The sequence below is a fragment of the Octodon degus genome, unplaced genomic scaffold (genome assembly GCF_000260255.1).
Source record: "Octodon degus isolate 3935 unplaced genomic scaffold, OctDeg1.0 scaffold00001, whole genome shotgun sequence".
NCBI lineage: Eukaryota > Metazoa > Chordata > Mammalia > Rodentia > Octodontidae > Octodon > Octodon degus.
The window spans coordinates 15,712,801-15,729,236 of NW_004524577.1; the positions used below are offsets into that span (position 1 = coordinate 15,712,801).

Genomic DNA, 16,436 nt, shown 5'->3' on the forward strand with positions numbered 1-16,436 from the left:
CCAAAAAAAAAAAAAAAAAGAAATTAGGAAGCTAAACGTCATTAAAGCTTTGCTGCTGTTTTTCCTGTAAGCCTAAAAGAGAACTGTGCTCCTAAAAAATAATAGATTATATTTAGGTTAAAAACAAAATGAAACTAAAACTAGGCCTGGTTGCATGCATCTGTAATTCCAGCTGCTTGGCAGATTGAGACAGAATTTTCATCCCAGGAAATAGCAGTTTGGGCAAAGAAGTGATACTGTTTCACCAAAAACCCCACCAGCCAATGACAAAACACAATAATTCTCCATGATGATTTCAAAAGTTTTACTCAAAGAACTTTAGTTCTTTTTAACAATAGAGTAAACATTAACATAACGTTTAATTTTTTGAAAGTTAGGAAATCAAGATAGGGCTTTTTCCCCTCCATTACTTGAGATTAAACAGGGGTCTGTTGTACTGAGATATCTTACCCCTCTTTAAATTCCCAGATTTTCTCAGCATGCTGCCCAGTGTGCCAGGCTGCAGGCTCCCGTTAGCAAAACACACTGAGCACGGCGATGCCATTGGCCATGTTTAGGACTCCCGACAGGAGTCATCTCTTTTGTTACGTTTACTTAGGTTCAGCAATGATTTTTTGCTGCAAAGTACTCGAGGTTGTAGAAGGTAATTAGATGTGACCTCATTGTGGGAAGTTGTATGTTAGTTTATATAAGGATATTTCCTGTGTAGCGGATCAAAAATACTTTAATATTGGGGCCTGGTGGCGCACACCTGTAATCCCAGCCCTTGGAAGGCTGAGGCAAGAGGATCAGTATTGAGTTAAGAGAGCAGCCTGAGCAATAGTGAGTTCAAGGCCAGCCTGACTCCCATAATTTTATTGATAAACAGCAATGAGACAGTTTCAAGGTACTTCTTGAGTTGTACAGCCCAGTAGCTTTTCCTTAGTAATTAAATAAATACTTATTTCCTTTAGATTTTTTTCTTGCAGTTGATCCTTTGTTCTGGATCCACTTCAAGACTGGATTTAAACATGTAAAAGCTTAAAAATATGGAAGGATTACATTGAGTAAAGGTTTTTTATATAGTACCTTATTACACTATGGATTGCTTATGACAGATGTTATTCCTGGGTAAACTATTTACTTCTTTTGGGGCCATTAGGGATTGGACCCTGGGCCTTCACGATGAACTGCATTGCTTTGCCCTAAAAACAAAACTAAAACAAAAAACCTTTAAAATATTTGAGACAGTGTCTCACTAAAGTCACTGAGTTGTCCAGACTAACTTGGGTTTGGTATTCTGCCTCAACCTCCTAGAGTGCTGGGATTAAAGGCAAGTGACACTGTGCCCAGCCCTTGGATAGATGTGTTGTAATTTTAGGCTAGGTATGATAGGTTCCACTGTACGTGTTTTCCCATTGTTTTGGTTTTTATATGAAACGTGTGTTTTGTTGTCTTAGGATTTCAAACCTCTGTCTTTAGTCTCTGTCTAGTGAGTAATACATAAATATTTGTGAATCAGGCATCCGAATTATGTCTTTATTAATTATTTTATATACTGTAGCTCTTTATGCATTTGTCTCCCTATCTCATTTTTATATCATTTCAGATATTGTTTAAAAAAGTATTGAAAGGAGAAGTAACCCCTGATCATCTTATTAAAATGAGTTCGGAAGAACTGGCTTCTAAAGAGTTAGCTGCTTGGAGACGGAGAGAAAACAGACATGTAAGAAGATCTACAATAGGTGTTCGGTTATCTTGTGTTTTTAGTCATGGGGAAAATTACATAGAGATAAATCACTACCCGTTACACAGTAATACTTTCTGTTACAGAACCACTCCTCCCTGTGCCTGTCCCCTCTGCAGTTGGGGGTCTAATTTTATTGCCAGGTCTGTCCCTTAACTCTTGGGCTCAAGTGATTGCCTTACCTCAGCCTCCCAAGTACCTCCTGGCTCTGTTTCTTAAATTCTGTTTTTTCTTATATTCTATCTCTACTGTGTTTTGCAAATCAGGATAGGCAAATAGGTGAACCTTTTCTTAATCACATATACTTTTCATAAATACAGTCTGAAGGTATCATGAATATTGGTAATTTATAACAGGTAAATAAGTCCAAATAAAAGTTGCACAAGTTTATAATACCTTATTTAAAATTTCAAGTAACAAAAGTTCCAAGAAGGTTTTTCCCTTTAATTTATTGATAAAATCTGATAAATTCACAGGTGAATGTTCATATTCACAGAAATGCTGTTTAATTATATGATACTGTCTCCAATCTAACTGGACCATTACAGAATGCAGTGTGGTACTACCCTGCATTTCTAAACTAAAAACAGTTCTGAAAAATGCAGGTGCCTGAGTTTTCATTTGGCAGTTGTGGATGTGAAGTCCCTTTAAAGATAAGTTAATGTCTGAGTTAAGAGCTGTTTTCACAGTGAGAGAGCCATATGATCCAATATTTTTACTGTAGTAGCCTCAGAGTGTTACCTATTTATTCTATAAAATAATGGTTATCATTGATTTTATCTCTGCATGGTTTACCTTTTACCCGTGATACTGCTGAGGCATTAAATCTGAATGTAGATGAATGCCTTGTCTTGTTTGAAGGATGACAGGCCTTGATTTGATGCATACTTATTTGATCTGTGTATTTCTTTACCTTCAACATATGTAATTTCTTCTTTTATTTTTAAAATACTCTCACTGTTTGTTTCTTTTTTAAACTCTCTATCCTAAATACACAGAACATGCGCATGTGCGTGTTACACTGCAGGTGTCCTGTGCCGTGAGAGATGCGCTTGGAGATGCGCTTGGTTATGAGCCACGTGGCTTCTTTCTTGAAGGATGATTTGCACTTAATGAAGACAAGATAAATGAGCAAGCCTATTTGTATCTTCCTTGCCCCATTCTACTCCCTGCCAGCAGCCTTTTGCTACTTAGTGCCATCCTGGCTAAATGTTTATGTTTGTTACAGAGATTGTTAAGCTGTGAATTGCCACTGTTAATAATAGGAACTGCCTGATGATGATGATGATGATGATGATGATGATGATGATGATGATGATGATAATTTTAGTACCAGGGATCAAATTCAGGACCTTGTGCTTGCGAGGCAGGCGCTTATGCCCTGAGCTATCTCCGCAGCCCCTGCCTGATTAACTCTGATTTCTAAATAAATTGCTATTGTGGAGGATGTTAGAACATCAAGTTAGGATCTAAAAGCAGGAGTTTTATTTCCTTATGGCAGCTGCTAAAAAGTACTAAAATCAGCAAGCACGTTTTCAATATAAATACCATGTTTCACACATTTTAAATCACATTGTACTTCAGTTGCCTCTTGGTGTTGTACACTTGCAAAGCTCTCGTTCAGGTCTAGAGTCGTAATCACAGATCCTGGGCACTTAAAAGCAGTTTCTGGTGCATTTAAACACTCAGTGTATTTTCTTGGTATGAGACAACTACCTAAAGATTCAAAATCAAGTATGATGATGACTTGTGTATTTATGTTAGCTCTTAGTATTTTAAATGTAAGTTTGGAAATACATATTTCAGATTTAATCTTTAACAATTTTCTCATAGACTATAGAGATGATTGAGAAAGAGCAGAGAGAAGTGGAAAGGCGACCAATCACAAAAATAACTCACAAAGGTGAAATAGAAATTGAGAGTGATGCCCCAATGAAGGAACAGGAGGCAGTCATGGAGATTCAGGTAAAGATTATAGATGTGTCATGTTTGACAGCTCAGGACAGGAGTCCGAAAAGATTCATTTGCCTTTGTTCTTAAAGGAAAAAGAATTTTTAAAAGTACCTATTTTAGTTTGCTGATTTAATATCTTTTGAGATTCATATTGTTGTGGTTTTTGTTTTTGTGGTACTGGGGATCAAATTTGGGACCTTGTGCTTGCCAGTCAGGCGCTTATGCCACTGAGCTATATACCCGGTCTCAATATTGTTGAGTATTGTTTCTCTTACAATACAGGTTATCGGGGTCGGGGAGATGGCTCAGTAGAATAAGAGCTTGCCTGGCAAGCGCAAGGCAATCCCTGGTTCAGTCTGAGTTCAATCCCTGGTTCTGCAAAAAAAAAAAAAACAATACAGGTTATCTGCAGTGTAGGTAGCTAACAAAAATGTCAGTGTAGGTTACTGGGACAGTAGTATAGTCCTGAAATAGGCTTAAGAATCTGTAAGTGTTTGGTTTTTTTTTTTTTTTTTTTTTTTTGGTGTTTGCTTTGTTGAGACAGTCTTGTGCAGCAACGCATTGTGCAGCCCAGACTGGCCTCGAACTCACAGTGATCCCCTGCCTCAGCCTCACAAATGCTGGGACTACAGGTGTGTGCCAGCACACCCAGCTTTAGGTGCTTCTTGAAAGAGATTGTACAGGGTTTTATCACCCCAGGCCTTGAATTGATATTGGTGGATGCGCTGTGAGCCAGCGAAGCATCTATTTGCCGCCCGCCTGAGCTTTGCCTGCTGACAGATGGATAGGGCATTAGACTTTTGTGCGAGCCACAGTACTCCTGTACTGGGCATTCGAGGCATCCATCCTCTACCTTCACACTCACTCCCTGGCCTGTGGAAAACTTGTCTTCCACTGAACTTCACCCCTGTGCAAGAAAGGTTGGGGGTCCCTGGATTACAGTGTATGAGATGCACAGTGAGAAAATGATGGGCTGGTCAGATGGCTCAGTGGTCTAAAGAACCTACTTAGAACAAGCTTAGCACAGGGACCGCGGTTCAATCCCCCAGCACCACATGCCAGCCAGCCCCACCCCCAGGTGGACTGAGCTGGCCACACACAATAAATAAAATAAATAAACTTTAAAAGAAAAAAAAAGAAAGAAAATGATGTGAAGCCTATGGAAAGCTTTGAAGAATGAGAAATTAGATTTTTTTTTTTTTGCTTTATTTTGAATAACAATTTTTTAAAACAAATGAATAGTAAAAGCAACTTGTGAATATAATAATTGCATTTTGGGAAAATATCAGTGTAAAATATAACTTGATTTTTTACTCTGACTTTACATTAGGAGCCTACAGCCAGTAAGTCACTGGAGAAGCCTGAAGGATCTGAAAAACATAAAGAAGAGAATGACTCCATGTCTAAAGACACTACTAGTCAACACAGACAGCATCTTTTTGATCTTAATTGCAAAATCTGCATAGGTAATGAGAAATTTTTCTTCCTAAAATGTTACGTTCATTGTTAAAGAGGGAGTACTTCGATACTGATCTGTGTTACTTAAGGAGTTTCTGTTCTTCTAATTCTGGCAGTGCAGCACTCACCTAGTGTTTTTGAGCAGCAGCGTGTGTTTGTGGGAATTTCTTTTTTCAGTATTGAGGTATTCTTTGATGTATTGGTTTAGTTTAATATTTAGAATTTATTGTATTATATGTGATCTTTACCTCCTGACCCTGTGAGAGTCGGATCATTTAATAATACCCATTTAAGTATCATCAGTTTCCTTTCATGAGTTTGTAACTCAGTTCTTTTTATAGTACTAAATGATGCTCCAGTGTTTGGATGTGCCACCATTTATTTTGTCCATTTACTGAGGAATATATTGGTTGGCAGATATAAATAAAACTGCTGTAAACAGGTGAAATTTCTTATGTGGATGCAAGCTTTTATCTCCTTTGGGTAAATATCATTGAGGGTAAATACAGGGAATACAGTTGTTGGATCATATAGTATGTTTATTTTTATAAGAAACTTACAGTCTTCCAAAGTGGCTGTACTGCGTTTTTACATTCCTACCAGCATAGATGAGATTTCCTCCTGGTCTGTATCCTGAGCAGCATTTGCTGGTGTCAGTGTTTAGATCTGGGCATTTTGTTAGGTAGGTAGTGGCATCTTGTTTAATTCATGACTTCCTTGATGGTGTGATATTTCGCATCTTTTCTTATGCCTGTTTGCATTTGTACAGCTCTTTGATTAGGTGTCTTTTCACATAATTTTCCTATTTTCTAACTGGTTCATTTTTTCCTGTTCTGATTTTTAAGTATTTTGTGTGTTTTGATTACTGTCCTATCAGATACGGCTTTTGCAAGTTTTTCTCACATTTGATGGCTGTCTCTCGTTTTCTTCACATCATTTTTTACAAAGTAGAAATGCTTAATTGTAGCAGTGCAGCTTATTCCCTCCTTCTGTCCAAGGTCACACCTGATGTGCTGTCTCTCAGTGTCCTGTCCAAGCTCTTCTGCATCCACAGCTGTGTTACCTTTCTTTCTTTCTTACTTTCTTTCTTTCTTTCTTTTTTTTTTTTTTGGCAAACTGGGGATTGAACTCATGTGTTACCTTTCTTAAGTTTTATAGTTTTGTGTTTTACATTAGGTTTCTGATCCATTTCAAGTTAATTTTTGTGAAGAATGAAAGAATCTTCTGGGTGTGTGTGTGTCTTTGCATGTGTGTGTCTAGTTATTCCAGCATAATATGTGTAAAAGACTTTTTTTTCTCCATTTTTATTATCTGGCTTCCTTGTTAAAGGTCAGATACAATTAATTGGGCATTTGCCGTACCTACCTCCATCCCGCACCCATTTATGCTCATTTATTCTTGCCTGTGCCAGCACACTCTGACTGCTGTCCTTTGAAGCCGGGTAGTCACAGTCCTCTGAGTTTGGTCTTCCATGTTGTGTTGTTTACGCCAGATCTTCTCCTTAGAAATGATGTTTCTGTGTATGTTCTTAATTTTAATCATTCAATAAACATTTGGTGAATTGTTTGTGTGAGGTACTTAGCAGAGTGCAAGGAGTGCATTGGTAAAAAGGTCTGATGTTTTCTAGGCCTTAAGAAGTAAAGACATTTGCAAATAAAATATCATGTCTGCATCTTGTACAGCAATTAACCGCTAGGAAGAATGTATGCAATGTGTTAATTATTGAAACTGTCCTATCAATTTGATATGAAACTCTCTCATTGCTATTTGTTTCTCAATAAAATTATGGGAAAAAAAAAAAAAAAAAAAAAAGAAGTAAAGACAGCCAGGTACCAGTTACTGGAGTACACTTGTGTGTTTGAGACCTCACCTGCACTGGGGTGTGGGAAGCTTGCCTGAAGAGTTAACATTGAAGCAGAGATGTGAAAAGTTGAGAAAGATTCCTGCAAAGAGAGAGGGCAAACATGTTCTAGATACTGGGAATAATGTGAGCTTGAGTTGAATTCAGGAAAAGGAGAGGAGTACATGATTTGTTTGAAGACATACTTGTAGATCCCATTTTCAAGTGTCTCATAGTTAACTATTTTTAAACTTAAGATTGTGAAGAAGCGGAATCAGTTTAATAAGTAGTGACCAGCACTGGAAAATGAAAAGAAATGGTTTTTATGTCTTAGTATATGAAGGGGCACCACACTGTGTATGTATACCCATAAACTGCTGCTACATACAGTGCCAACTGAGGTACAGATTTATTTTATAGAGTTCTACAAATGCTTTTTTTTTTTTGGTCTTTTTGAGATAGTCTTGTTCTGCAGTTCAGGTTGGCCTTGAGCTCACTTTTTAGCCCAGGCTGGTCTTGAACTCACAGTGATCCTACTGCCTCAGCCTCCCAAGTGCTGGGATTATAGGTGTGTACCACCATGCCTGGCGCAGATACTTCTTGATAGTATTGGATTTTGATGTACTTGAGGTAAAAATTTAAATCAAGAAACCTATTTTATGTTCATGTGTAACGTTTTCATTATAGGTTGTTTAAATTGCGTAACATCTTTTTCCTAATTTTTTATGCCAATAAAGAATTATGCTGAGTTCTTGTTTATCACATGTTCAATATTTAGAGGGTAATGTTTATAAAATAATATGAAAGAGAAATTAAATATAATGCGGTGGAATCCTCTACAGTATCCTGAGACTTGCGCTAGGTCCTGTGGAAGAAGGTATCCAGCGGGAGATCACTGACCAGTGAGCTCTCTGTTAGTTCCTAAACTTAGGGGTGATTTTATTATGAGCAGTGAGGGGATGACAGTGACTTTTGACTTTACCCCAGTAAAGGGATGGCTACCCAGTGACTCAGTCAGATAATCCGAGTAATTTGACAGAGTAAAGGTGGATTAAGTTATAAAATTGCAGTTAACAACAGTAACTGTTTGGGTGTTTCCTGTCTTTAGGTCGAATGGCACCACCTGTAGATGATCTTTCTCCAAAAAAGGTCAAAGTAGTTGTTGGAGTAGCTCGAAAACATTCGGACAATGAAGCAGAAAGTATAGCAGATGCATTGTCTTCAACTTCAAATATTTTGGCTTCTGAATTCTTTGAAGAGGACAAACCAGAGTCTCCAAAATCAACATTTTCTCCTGCTCCACGGTGGTTATCTCTCTGTTATACTTTTTATAATAATTACAGATTTTCACTGAATTATACTTGAAAAGTCTTTGAAAATATTAAGCTGACTTTCTTAATGAGTTTTCTTTTGAGAAAGTTTCTGTATTTTCCAGTGCTCCAAACTAATGGAAATAAAAGAGTAAGATTGAAAGTTAATTTTAAGTGGTTAGAGAGATTTGCGTGTGGGCACTTGGCCTCTTGTTGGTTGGCCCAAGAGCCAGTGGCTAGATTATTAGAGAAAAATTGCTTGCATATCTCTGGTGCTTGGTCTGCATAAGGCAGTCAAAGAATGACTTTAGATTTGACTAAATGATTAAGTAGAAAATGGACTTACTGTGTGTCTTTAGACTGCTAACTATAATAACATTTTCTAGTCCAGAGATGCCTGGAACTGTTGAAGTTGAGTCTACCTTCCTGGCTCGATTGAACTTCATCTGGAAAGGTTTTATCAACATGCCTTCTGTGGCAAAATTTGTTACCAAAGCCTACCCAGTATCTGGCTCGTCTGAATACTTGACAGAGGTACTGTGATCTCTTTCACCCTTCTGTGCCTGGCTACGCCTATTTCTGAGAGCAGTAGGCAGGGAAATAAATACATAAATAAATATATAAATCTTTTTTAAAATGAAAAATATTTACTATAATAATTCTTTAACAGTTCACTTCTACAATTGCTTTTTATAATTGTAGAAAACTTTACTCTCAGAGCTTTAGATTTTGTGCCTAATACTCTTAGGATGTACTCCATCATGTCAGAGAATTCAAATAGTGTGTGTTCGCATGGTATCCAGGTTTGTCTTTTAATAGAGACTTACATAAAAGACATAACTGACCTCTCAGAAAGGTTTTTCATTGGAAACAAGTTTTAAAGTTTCCCATATGCTCAGTTTTCTCCAGCTTTGTCACTGTACTCCTCCTCTGTTTTTGTGAATGTGGTATTGCCTGTGAACTGAAGCTTTACTGCTTAGTGACAGTCCTGTAAAATGCAGCCATCATTGCTGAGCTGATACCCTTGGGTGATCCTTGAGGGAATAGGGAGAATCTGTTACATGTTTAAGGAAAATGAAAAACAGTAACATCATAATATTTTAATTAATGACAGAATGTGACTTTTTAAAATAATTTTAAGGAAATTATTTTTGTGCATCTTAATGAAAGGAAAATAAATACATATATTTATATTGGCATATTTGCTGCTATGTCATATCTTTAATGTTGACCATTTTCATTCTCAGTCTGCTAACCATAAAGATAAAAACTTAAAAAAAATTTTTTTCAATATTTTAAAAAGCATAAATCATTTGAATGTGTGTTCTCTGTAATTCACAAGCTTTTGATTAGGATGAAACTAATGTAATATTACTTATCTAACCTGATTAGTTTAGCTCTTGTATTTTAATAATTATTAGTAATTACATTTCTCTATTAATTACATTTACATACAGTTTGCTTGGTAAGTTATAGTTTAGATATGTGAATTTTGTAAGAGAACAATAGATGAATGTAGATGCTGTTTTTGATAGTATGTTCAGAAATTTAGCCTGATGAGATCATGGTGCAGCTTTTAATTTGAAAAATTATGGAAATATTACAGAATTACAATTTTCCTGAGACATAATTTCTGTGTAGTTGCTTTCTAGAACTTCACCTTGGCTTCCTAGTTATTTTTAGTTTGAGATTAAAATTCACAAAGTATTTAAAGCAGTTCACAGTTTAAACTGAATTGAAGAAGTGTTTTTTTGTTTGTACTGGGAATTGAACTCAGGCAGGAGCTTGTGCCACTGAACTATATCCACAGCCGTCTGAATTGAATTTAATCTTAGTTAATTATGCTACTGTTAAGGTCTTCCTCTGTCCTCCTGTAAAAAAGGAACGTACTAAATAAAGTATTAAAATATTCTTAATTGATTTGATGCATAGCTGTCTGTTTTCAGAAAGATTGTGCCTTTAACAAGAGACACTTGCGTTTTTAATGCAATAACACTTGCATTGTGTTATTTTCCTCTGTGTAGAAGTAAAACTGCCTGGTGAAATTTGGTAGCCTCTGAAATTTAGCTCTTAATGATTAAGGAGTCCCCTTGTTTAATAATACTAAACAAAAGAACAGAAAACCTCAGTAGAGAACCATCTCTGAATATTTTGACATGTCCCCTAACTTTGTCAACTGTTAATGTGGTATGTTTGCTACTGCTTCCTTTTTATGGCTAGGCCTGGGGTAACCAGCCTTTTTCTTTGTAACCATACTTTAGGCATCACTTATTTGGAGTTGGTATTTGAGATGGAGGAGTAATTGCTGTCTCTGAACTGTGTTAAGTTTGTCATGCTGTCTGTTCACTTTGTGTGGAGAGGTTGGGATTGAACCTAGAGCTAAGCACATTTTTTACTACTGAGCTGTTACCAGCAACTCTTTCACTTTTATAAATTATAAATATTATAATAAAGCTATTCTATAAGTATTGGTCACTTTTCTTTCTTTCTTTTTTTTCTTAACATAGGATCTACCAGATAGTATTCAAGTAGGTGGCAGGATATCACCTCAGACAGTTTGGGATTATGTGGAAAAAATAAAAGCATCAGGAACTAAGGTGAGCAGACTTGTTTTCACAGTACCAGCTTAGGAAATGATGACATAGCTTGTGCTTCTGGAGTTGTTAGGAAGCGCCCAAGGCTTCCTGTGTGTGGGAGCCAGTGGATAACCGGAGAAAACTGAAGAGGCCATTTGCTAAGGCTCCAGCAGCCCAGCATTCCCTTTCATTTTCTGCCTGTGATATGCTTTATCTGGGGCTTCTGTCAACATTTTTGCACAAATACTTAAGTATTCAAGTGTTTACTCTCACCCTGGAACTCTACCTTGCTTCTTTATAGGCATTTGCTTAAGTTAAAGCATAACTATAAACGTCTGCAAGAAAGACACAGTAACTCAAGCAGCATGGTCTTTTTTCCTCTTTTGTTAGGTAGCCCATTCCCCCTTTTTCCTAGATGTAGTGCTTGTAGATTTGTATCTACATCAGTTGTCCCTTCTCTGGCTCTGGTTTCTGAGGTTTCCCTTGCCTCCTGTCAGCCATGCTTTTGATATAATAGATGGAAAACTCCAGAAATAATTCCTCAGTTTTAAGTTGCCATTCTGAGTAGCATGATGGAGTCTTGCTCCCTTCTGCTTTCTCCCACCCAGAGCATTAGTTGTCCACTGTGTCTGTGTCGAGTTGTGTGTGCTTCCTAACTGTTAGTCCCTTAGTCCTGCCATGGCTATCAGATGAGCTGTCTCCACATCGTAAGGACTCATGACCTTCACTTTGTTGTGATGGCTTCAAAGTGCAGAAGTGGTGATGTGATAATTCAACTGCATTATATTGTTGGGATTGTTTTATTATTAATCTCTGCCGTACTTAATTTATAAATTTAACTATCATTTGTATGGTACAATTTCATGTATATAAGAAAAAAAAGTATATGGGATGGGGAGATAGCTCAGCAGTTTAAGTGCCTGCCTGGTAAGCACAAGGACCTTGATTTGAACCCTGGTACTGCATGCTGTGCTGGCTTTGGAACTCTGGGCGCTGTGTGCTGGCCACCGAAACCAGGCATGGTGGCGCATGCCTATAATCCCAGCACTGGTGAGGCCGAGACAGGAGGATCACTATCTGAGTTACATAGTGAGACCCTCTAAGTATATGTGGTTCAGTACTGTTCATAATTTCAAGGATTTACTGGGAACCTTAGAACATTTGTCACAGATAAGGGAAAGACTTGTATAATTACATAGTGGGTTGATAGTGCTAAAAACTTACTTCACAATCTTCTAAGCACATTAGCCACTCTGTAGAAGTTATAACATTAGAAATAAGGTCATGTGATAAATATGAAAGGACTGGGATATAGTATCATCTCTGCCTCTTACCAGTTACTTAAGACCCTAATTCATGAATCATCTTGGGGCTCAATTTTTTTTTATTATTATTTTTTGGCAGAATTGGGGTTTGAACTCAGGCCCTTGCACTTGTCAGGGAAGCACTTAGTCCCCTGAGCCATCTCCCTGGCCCTTGGGGCTCAATTATGAAAATTTTTTATGAAAACGTCATTTGATCAGCAAAGATCTTAAACATTGTTACCTCTTAAGTGTTATTTGTTTTGAAGTTTGTAAACTGTGTTATTATAAAATCTAATTGAGAAATATTATTTAAAACCAAGCTATCTTTGGATTACTCTTTTAAATAACTGTTATTTTCTTAAATAGGAAATTTGTGTGGTTCGTTTCACACCAGTAACTGAAGAAGATCAAATTTCTTACACTTTGCTATTTGCATACTTCAGTAGCAGAAAGCGCTATGGAGTGGCTGCTAACAATATGAAGCAGGTTAAAGATATGTACCTTATTCCTTTGGGTGCTGCCGATAAAATTCCACACCCTCTTGTGCCTTTTGATGGACCTGGTAGGTATATGTTTTAACACGAGAGTAATCTTGGCATAAAGTAGGGAGTGGGAGCAGAGCAAACAGAATGGCTGCTTTTTCTTTGGGGATGTAACCTTCTAGAGAAGCTTAGCAGACCTAGGTATCCGTTTAATCTCTTGTGATAAACTCAGTGCAACATGTTTTGTACATTGACTGAAAATGACAGTTGATGTTTTTCATTTCGTACAGGCCTTGAGCTGCATAGACCTAATCTATTGTTGGGTCTGATCATTCGTCAGAAGCTGAAGAGGCAGCACAGTGCCAGTACTGGTACTTACCACACAGCTGAGGCTTCTGAAAGTGCACAGATAGCCTTGCCACCTGAGAAGAAAACTAAACTAGAAGCTGCTCCAGAGGAACCGCCAGAGGAAGAAAATGACTTTTTTAATTCCTTTACAACGGTGTTACACAAGCAGAGAAATAAGCCTCAGCAGACTCTTCAGGAAGACCCGCCAACAGCTATTGAACCTTTGATGGAAGTCACCAAACAGGAGCCACCAAAACCTTTACGATTTCTTCCTGGGGTATTAATTGGGTGGGAAAATCAACCATCTGCTTTGGAATTAGCAAATAAACCCCTTCCTGTGGATGATATCCTTCAGAGCCTTTTGGGGACCACTGGCCAAGCGTGTGACCAGGCTCAGTCAGGGATGGAACAGAACACTGTTAGAGAAATTCCATTTATAAGTGAACAAACTAACCCCAAAACAGAAAAGGTAGATAAAGTGGAAGTAACAGATGGTGAAGCTAAGGAGGTAAAACTTACAGTAGACAATCTTTCGGAACCTGTGGGTAACTCAGGAGCAGGAGGAGGAGGAGGAGGAGAAACGTCATTAGCAGGGTCCTCTGCTGTTTCTCCAGGGCCTTTGACGAGCCTTAGTCTCAGAGGCAAACCACCAGATGTTTCTACAGAAGCATTCTTAGCAAATTTGTCAGTTCAGTCAAAACAAGAAGAAACTGTGGAGCATAAAGAGAGAGCATTAAAAAGACAGCTGCTCCAAGATCAAGAAAATAATTTGCAAGAAAATCGGACTTCAAATAGTTCTCCAGGCAGATCTAATGCAGGAAAAGGAAACATAGATGGGAATGTGAGTTGCAATGAGAATCTTGTTGCTAGTACAGCAAGGTCCCCACCGTTTATTAATCAGAAAAGGGATCCTAGGCAAGCAGCAGGACGGAGTCAGCAGGTAATTGCTCCAGAAAGCAAAGATGGAGATGGTTGCCAAAATGGAGAAAAACATGCCCTCTCTGATCTGTCACACAACAAGGAGCAACTGACAGAACACGTCAGTGCGGAGGAAAAATTGTCTGCTGTAGAGAAAAACTCATGTGTTCAGCAGAATGATAGCTCAAACGTTGCACAGAGCTCACCATCAGAAAACACACCTTCTTCCCAAACAGAACCAGCAAAACCCTTACAGGAGGACATTTTAACCCAGAATATTGAAACTGTGCACCCATTTAGAAGAGGAATAGCTGCAACAACATCTCATTTTGAACTTGGAAACACATGTCAATCAGAATTTCCTCCCAAAAGTATCAGCTTTACTCCCAGAAGCGCCAGCCCCAGAACAGGTGTGAACTTCTCACCCATGAGGCCACAGCAGCCAGGCCTCCAGCATCTCAAGTCCAGCCCTCCAGGGTTTCCATTTGCAGGGCCACCTAACTTTCCCCCACAGAGCATGTTTGGATTTCCACCACATTTGCCGCCACCACTCCTTCCCCCTCCCGGCTTTGGCTTTCCTCAGAATCCAATGGTTCCCTGGCCGCCTGTTGTTCACCTCCCAGGCCAACCACAACGCATGATGGGTCCGCTTGCACAAGCGTCAAGATACATAGGCCCCCAGAACTTCTACCAGGTTAAAGACATGCGGAGACCAGAAAGGCGCCATAGTGACCCTTGGGGTAGTCAGGACCAGCCACCACTGGATCGGCCATTTAATAGGGGGAAAGGGGAGCGCCAGAGATTTTACAGCGATTCACATCACTTGAAAAGGGAGCGACACGAAAAGGAATGGGAGCAAGAATCTGAAAGGCACAGACGCAGAGACAGAAGCCAGGACAAAGACAGAGACAGAAAAAGAGAGGAAGCCCACAAAGACAGGCCACGGTTACTGCATGGAGATCGGGGGGCAGATGGAAAAGTGGGCAGAGAGAGTAGAAGTGCAGAAAAGAAACCAGACAAACTCAAAAGTGAAGACCATGAGAAGGACAAAGATCGAGAGAAAAGTAAACACAGAGAGGGGGAGAAGGACAGGGAGCGCTATCACAAGGATAGGGACCACACTGACAGGGCTAAAAGCAAAAGGTAAAGTTTGCGGGCTGCTTCAGGATGACGCTTACGTCACTACTGAATGCTGTACCTTTTTCAGCTCGCCGCCATGATTGTCCCATCTTCTGAATTCTTGCCGCTGGGCTTGCAGGCCGCCGGCGCCATCTGCCGAGCGCAGTGCTCCGCGCCAGTGCCCTTCGTCCCTTCACACTGAACCTAGCTATAGGAATTTCATATTTTTAAAAGTTTTACATTGCTGTATATTCAAAGATTTGTTTTATTAATATGCAATAAAGGCTTAGAAATTTTAGTTTTTATTCCTTAATTGGTAAATATGGTTAACTCTGGAAGATCCTTCTCTAGTGAGTGTTCTTTATATAATGACTATTGGAGAGTCATGTGTGCTCTGTAAGTTTAAAATTGCACTGTTTTTAAAGAAACTAGAGCGGCAACAAGAAAGCCAGGCAATGTAACTGTACTAATCATTCAGTTGAGCAGTTTTTGACCAAGAATCAGAAGTCCAAGGAGTACATTCGCTACTTTATTCCGCGCTCGTTGAGGACACAGCGCCACATGACATCCTTGTGCTCGACCATTGTTTTTCTTTTCATTTTTTGGCTCTTCAGACTTGAATACTTAAGCTTGTACATGGTCTTGTGTTCTGCTGTTCTTTTTACTGTAAAATGTAAATATTTTAAGGGATATTTTGATTCTAAATATGATAAAAGAATTTCTCATCTATTTTGTGTGTGTGGTTTGAAATTCAGTAGTAAAATAGTTTGTTCTTTAAAGCTTTAGTTACCTTTAGATGTTGTTTTCTTACTCAGCCAAGAACATCTCTACATAGCTATGTCAGTTATTAGACTGGGGGTGCAGTCAATGTTTAAATCTTAGAGGTCTTAACCTCTGAGATAAATCCTAAGAACTGCCCATGAGAAACTGAAACTGTGTCCTTCTTAAGTGCTCTATTTCTTGAATACTTGTACACCATAAATTTTGCTACACTGAGGCACCGTTGTGAGACCATAGAACTTAAGTGAGCTATATTTTGAATCTTTTCATAAAATGCCTAATTAACCTTGATTTCTTTACAGGGCAGTGGTGGTGAACCTATAACATGCAGTGGGTTGTTTGCTGGCCTATTGTTTTTTTTTTTTTTTTTTTTTGTGGAACCGGGGATCCAACTCAGGCCTTAGCACTTGCCAGGGAAGTGCTTATTCCACTGAGCCATCTCCCTGGCCCATGCAGTGGGTTGTTTGTATCATTGAAAGCTCTGAAAGGTTGCCCGTCACTGTTACAGAGCAGTTGGGCTGTGTAATGTGCCAGTTTTACTTCACATAGAAAGCACATGGAGACATTGTTATTTCAAGTCTAATTTACTCCCTAAAATACTGACTGTATTGATGGCTAGAAT

The 16,436-nt window shown here is 38.6% G+C and overlaps 1 protein-coding gene across 3 annotated transcripts in view; it reads left to right on the forward strand.

Moving 5' to 3' along the window:
• The window catches only part of Phf3 (PHD finger protein 3), an 83,779-nt gene extending 68,016 nt beyond the window's left edge, over positions 1 to 15,763 (forward strand). For all 3 annotated transcript variants that reach the window (XM_023702140.1, XM_012513519.2, XM_023702189.1), the window contains 8 exons: positions 1,589 to 1,705; positions 3,560 to 3,691; positions 5,010 to 5,145; positions 8,086 to 8,281; positions 8,674 to 8,821; positions 10,795 to 10,884; positions 12,534 to 12,729; positions 12,940 to 15,763. In XM_023702140.1, the coding sequence (XP_023557908.1) occupies positions 1,589 to 1,705; positions 3,560 to 3,691; positions 5,010 to 5,145; positions 8,086 to 8,281; positions 8,674 to 8,821; positions 10,795 to 10,884; positions 12,534 to 12,729; positions 12,940 to 15,062 (3,138 nt within the window). In that variant the 3' untranslated portion in view covers positions 15,063 to 15,763. The remainder of the gene's footprint in view (positions 1 to 1,588; positions 1,706 to 3,559; positions 3,692 to 5,009; positions 5,146 to 8,085; positions 8,282 to 8,673; positions 8,822 to 10,794; positions 10,885 to 12,533; positions 12,730 to 12,939) is intronic.
• The last annotated feature ends 673 nt before the right edge of the window (positions 15,764 to 16,436 follow it).